This window comes from Eretmochelys imbricata, chromosome 18, assembly GCF_965152235.1.
Source record: "Eretmochelys imbricata isolate rEreImb1 chromosome 18, rEreImb1.hap1, whole genome shotgun sequence".
NCBI lineage: Eukaryota > Metazoa > Chordata > Testudines > Cheloniidae > Eretmochelys > Eretmochelys imbricata.
The window spans coordinates 6214001-6220000 of NC_135589.1; the positions used below are offsets into that span (position 1 = coordinate 6214001).

The following is a 6000-nucleotide window of genomic DNA, read 5'->3' on the forward strand; positions in this document are numbered from 1 at the left end:
AGATACACGAATGCCCAGAGCCCCTGCAATGGCAGGGAATTAAGTAAGATATACAAAGATGACACCTGCAAGTAGATGAGCTAAGGTGGTCTCTCACTTGGGGTCTCCCACATGTGGCTCTGTTTTCAGTGGACTTTGTATACCAGTGGTGGGATTGTGGCACTCACTGAAATTGTGGACAAGGCCTAGAGGTGCTGGCCGGAGTGTTGTAGGAGGCGGTTTCCCTTATTGGTTAGGTATGTAGCAAACAAATTGCACAGGCAGATCATAATTTTGGATTATTTGTGGAAGTTTAGATCTGAATTTATGCCTGTGCAGTTGTGTTAATAAAGGGCCACAGTCCAGACTGTATGTGGAACCTTGAGTTTGAATTTTACTGATGTAATTAATTAATGCTAGGTGTAAATACAAGTCACTAGGAAGAAAGTGCCGTGCTGCTCTGATCTGGTGGTCTCTATAGACTGTATTGTTTCCAACAATGGCGAGTGCCAGATGCTTCAGAGGAAGGTATAAAATCTCCATAATGGACAAATATGGAATATCCTGACAACAGATGTTTCTTCTGTTGGTTGGAAGGGACCTCAGGTCGTCATCTAGTCACATGTTGTGTAAAAAACTGTTTCCTTTTATCACTTTTAAATTTGTTGCCTTTTAATTTCATTGAATGTCCATTGACTCTTGTATTGCAAGGAGAAATAGGAGCAGCTGATTTACTTTCTGTTTACCATCATCTCCCCTCTTATGTATCTACTCTATAAACTACATTGTTCTAATCTTTTCACTCCCTCAGTACTTGGGAAGCCTTTCCTATTCCTACTCATTTTTGTTGCCTGTCTCTGGATGCCTTCTATTTCAGCAGTAACTTTTTTAACATGGGCAATCTAAACCAAACACAGTATTCAAAGTTATGGTGTGCCATTAATTTGCACAATTGCTTTATCATCTTTTCAGTATTATTCTCTGTCCCATTCCTTATGCATCCTAATATGGTTTGCTTTTTTGGATTGTTACTGTGTATTGACTTGAGCTGATGATTTTACTGAGCTGCTACAATGATGCCCAACTCCTTTTCCTGAGTGACTTCTGGCTCTCAGCTACTACAGTGACGAGCACGGTACAACAGAGGACCAACACCACATTGTGTGTTGGAGACACCCACCCCCGAACAAATTTGGGAAGGTCACAGTTTACGCCAACAATCCCTTGCAAAGAATTATGTTAATGGATCATATTCTGCCATGCGTTATATGTCACAGTCCATAATACTGAGCTGATATTAAAATTTGGTAATGTTGGATCTACGCACCACCATATTAACTATAATATACACACACTGCTCATGTATTTAACCAAAATAATATGATGAGCTATGTATTTCCGCAGCTACTCTCTCCAGTATCTGGGCGTTAAGCTAGTAAAAACTGCATTTTTTCCACCCTTAAACAAACCCTCAAGTTACTCCCTGCTGTACTAACTTTAGGTGGTTTAGCCAGGGCAGTAAGTGTCCGACATACGAACACAATGGCAAAGCAAATGTCATATTGGTTTGAAATGTTGATACAGATCAATTACACTTTGACAGGCAGATACCGCAATTGCATGTAGGGGTGTGTGTATAATACGCGTGGATTATTGGTATTATGTTGGGAATTTCAGAATTGCTATCAGAACAAAAAAATATATTCTTGGGTAGAAGTCCATTGCATAGACACGTATAAGGCAGTTTTCCTAATCCATTCTACTGGTGATTTACTTGGCAAACAGTTAAACATCTTATATAATATTAAGAAGCTCACGCTAATGCCTAACATGATGAATTCATTGCTTGGGCTTGCAGAGTTAATGTGTCAAATGAACTATCAGCAAGGAAAGAAGAGCAAGAGGAGCACAACCCCACAAGCAGATTCAGTTGCCTGGTCCACAGCAGGAAATTCCTTACCCAGTTTTCAGCAGCAGGGCAGCTGCATCAGTGTTACCAAGAGTGTAAAGTCTAGGGTAGACTAGGCATAGATGCCTTTTCTCACTGTGTCCTTAGTAGGATTAGGTGTGTCAGGACCCTTATGCCAGGGCTATGCTGAAGCTTACACCACTGAAAAAATCGGCACAACTGAACAGTTGTTCTGGAATATGAAATTTCCCGTTGTAGACAGATGCATCCTGGAGGAAGTAGGTAAAACTCAAATGCTGATTAAACCAGAAATTGCTGTCAAAACACTGGGCAGAAACAGCAACAGTCCTAAAGTGGAGAATATTTTCCCACTGAGACCTGCGGTTCCCTACCCTTCGGGGTAACTGTAACAGTTTCTCAGACTGAGTTCAGCTGTGCCCGCCAGAGCCCACTGCCTGCACTCTGACCCACCCCCCACCTTGGCCAGCCACAGACTCCAGCCTTGGCCCCGGTGCCACAGGGGGTGAGAAGATGTAAACCCGAATGGAAAGCTGCAGTGTGGTGCGGAGCCCAGTGCCAGATGTGCGGCGGGGGGGGGGGGTAGTTCACGTGGAGACAGCAGATTTAAGAGCAAGATTTTGCTTTTATTACAGACCAGCAACAATCACCACCTCACGGAGCGGGTCCCATTCACCCCCTGCAGAGACACACCCAGCCCCTGCCCCTCCCACCTCCCCCTAGCTCCACTTGCCCCCCTAGCTCCCCCCTGCCCTATTACTGCCCCCATCCCCCAGTGCCCCCTCCCCTCCAGCTCCCCCTCCCCACAGATCCCCCCTCCCCTCACTCCTACCAGGGCTGCCCCCTCCCCCAGCGCTACACCTGCCCTGGCTGCCCCTCCCACTCTGGCTGCCCCCTGGAGCTGCCCTGGCTCCCCCCGGCTGCCCCCGCTACCTGCCATCCCGGGACCCGCAGGTGAGTCACATTTCGGCAAGCAGGACTCAGACTGACACGGAACGGACAAAGGGCGCCGCCATTTTGGAGACGGGCGGAAGCGGCGGCGTCTCACCAACCCATCCCCATGCCCCACCGGCTTCCGGCGCATGCGCAGCTACAGCGGGAGAGGCACAGGCGGTTGACAGGGCTCTCTAGCGCATGCGCCGCTGTTCTGCAGCGTCAGGGCGGGGCATGGAGAGCTAGCGGCGGGCCTTGCGGACCACGTGGTGTTCCCCAGGGCTCTCCCCAGCGCCATGACACCAGAGGCAGCAGCAAGCACTAGAGGCAGCCCCGTGCAGTGAGGCGAAGGAAGGCCCCTGGGCATTGCACAGGCAGTGCAGCAGAGGTGGGCTCAGGAAGGGGCCTGGCTTTGTAGCCATAGCCACGGTCAAAGGGCCTGGGCTGTGCCTCCCAATGCACTGTGGCCATACGCCATGGTGGAGCATGGGTGCCCCGGAGAAACATTATGCCACCCCTGTGCCATGTCACTTCCTGGCACAATCCCAGCCTGGGCAGGCTAAAACTGTGGCTATCGGGCAAACTGACATCAGCATTGCCATCCTCAGGTGTTCACAAATCATGAGTCAGGTCTTGAAGAGCCATGTGTTGGCTTAAAACTCATGAGCGATTTAAAAAATAAAAGAATGTTTTTCTTTTTCTTTGTATTCTGGGCTTGAGGCTGCACTGAGGTCTCATTTTCAAGCTTTTCTTTGCAACCATAAGGGCTAGACACTCACTCATTTTGAAAGGGAAGCTGAGATTCTCACATGATTCCAGCAGCTGGGGCTTTAGGGAAGAAACACCAATTACAAGACTTTCAATAGAATGGTGAGAGTTTGTAACAGCATTATGTGGGCATGGAGGGAGAGGTGATCTTTCAGGGATCAAGCATGCAGGGGTTTGACTATCAGGGCAAGGCAGAGACCTTGAACTGGACTTCCCTGAAAGCGTCAGGATATGCCAGGTCTTCAGGGCCACTCTGGATCTGGATATGTCTACACAGCAACTAGACTAGTCTACGCAGCTGGCCTGTGCCAGGCAACTCAGGATTGCGGGGCTTGGGCTGCGGGGCTGTTTCACTGCTGTGTAGACTTCCAGGCTTGGGCTGGAGCCCAAGCTCTGGGATCCTCCCACCTCCAAGGCGTCGATCCTGAAACAAGTGTGGATCTTGAGCACATGGAATGCATCTAGCAGGGGTTTAGCAGAGAGGAAGAGCAGGGTATTTACTAAGCTGCAGATAAAGATCCTAAGAGGTGAACTTTGCAACATGCCAGCCTCTGATCAGAAGGTCTTATTTGGACTAAAAACACACTTTCTTATTGCAACACCAAACACAGACTTATCCTAACTCTGTTTGGTGTTGAAATAAAAGAGATACAGTGCCATGACTGCTCCTCTCCTTAGACTGGGTTGGTGTCCTCTGGATGCTTACATTATAACCTCAAATTAGCCTCAAGGCAAAAGTTACATTTGTAGGTTGCCCTGATTGTGTGTAATTAAACACGGCAGCACTGAGAGCGGCTTACAACACTGATGTCTTGTTCTGCATCACACTGGCTAAGTTGTGTTGAATCCCAGTTTTACACATGTGAGCAACTGAGTGCACAGATGTTTGCAGGAACGGGCCTGTGGAAGCACATGGTTCTTAGTGTAACATCAGCCCTTTCAGATTGTCAGGAAATACATTGAAAGACAGAAGCATTTTGAAGTAAATCCCCTTCGAGGGTGCATCTGGTTAAATTTTACATCATAGTTAAGTGCTGTCCCAGCTGTGGACATCCCAATATGCAATATCCTGCTGCAGCCTTCCCTGACAAGCCCAGGAGTTGCCAATGGAAAAATGTACAGGATTTTTAATGCCTCATACCCAGCAAAGTTCCTGTCTCAGTGTTCCCATCATTTTCTGGTGCTGCCGGTCATCTGTTTGTTTTTCCTTCTTCTTTCAGATGTGCTGCTGATGTGCTCCTGTTAATTAACCCAGCTGCAGCAATGGTTTGAATATATGCCTCACCCTGTTCCACTAACTTAGGTGAGGTGGAAGTCTGCTCCCCGCCTCCCCATTCATCTGAAAACTTTGAGCTTAGCTGAAACTATTTAACATCTTTAAATCAGACTGGATCTCTTGATGTATTTATGAGATCTGCAAGGCATGATCAGCAACTCTTCCAAAAGTGCGTGCTTGCCCCAGGCTGGGAGTTGTGAATGCCCCTGGCTCAGCTGGGCGATGATACCTTAATTGTCAGCATTAGCCATTTCATTTTTAGCAGAGGTAACTGGGAAGAGAGAGGGAGCAAGCCCCATGGAGATAGGGATTAGGGGGGTAAATGCAGAGGGCAGAAAGGATGAGAGACATAAAGGCTCTGTCTACACAGCGAAAGCCGTGCACAGGTCAGCCTACCACAGGGAGTGTGATGCCAGCTAACTTGGGTAATGACTGCAATGAAGAGAGCTCAGCACAGGCTAGAGAGCGGAGTATGTGCCCAGGGCCTGTGCCAACCCACACGGTTACCTGGACAAGGTAGATTCAATCTAGCCTGTTTGCAGCTTTTGCTGTGTAGTCTGACCCGAATACAAGGGCAGGAAATGGGGACAGCAACAAAACACTGGGCAGAAACAGCAACAGTCCTAAAGCGGAGAATATTTTCCCACTGAGACCCAGTGGACACTTCAAACTTGGATTGATCTCGCCACATTGCTCAGGGCTGTGAAAAATGTCACGCCCTGTATGAGGTGGTTAGGTCGAGTGTCTACACTACAGTGGCGCGGCTGCAGTCCCGTAGCTGCGCCACTGGAGCTGCTGTGGTGTAGACATACCCTGAGTCACACCGAATAATAAACGTGACCTCATACATCCCCACGTGAAAGTAACACTCTGCCTGTATGAGAAACGTCCGGGGTTACCCGAAGGTGAATCACTGTCACTGGCTTACAGCGTGAGGGGGCTTCATCTGTGTCCACTGGGAGAGTTTTGCCCCAAACTACTGGCTGCTGGAAACACAAGTGCCCTGCTCTGGGCTCTGCAAGCCCTGCTCTTTCCATCTGCAGCATGACACCTTGCACTCCCCAGCCCATAGGCTCCCTAAGTGCAGAGCAGAGAGAACCTGGAGCTGAATCTATAT

The 6000-nt window shown here is 48.5% G+C and overlaps 1 protein-coding gene across 3 annotated transcripts in view; it reads right to left on the reverse strand.

The window, feature by feature from the left end:
* Positions 1-2990, reverse strand: part of ZBTB17 (zinc finger and BTB domain containing 17) — a 38675-nt gene extending 35685 nt beyond the window's left edge. For 2 of the 3 annotated variants that reach the window (XM_077837321.1, XM_077837320.1), the window contains exon 1: positions 2840-2969. In XM_077837321.1, coding sequence (XP_077693447.1) covers positions 2840-2846 — 7 coding nt within the window. In that variant the 5' untranslated portion in view covers positions 2847-2969. Of the gene's footprint in view, positions 1-2839 lie in introns of all 3 variants that reach the window. The other variant, XM_077837319.1, reaches the window with a different exon arrangement.
* Positions 2991-6000: the final 3010 nt, after the last annotated feature.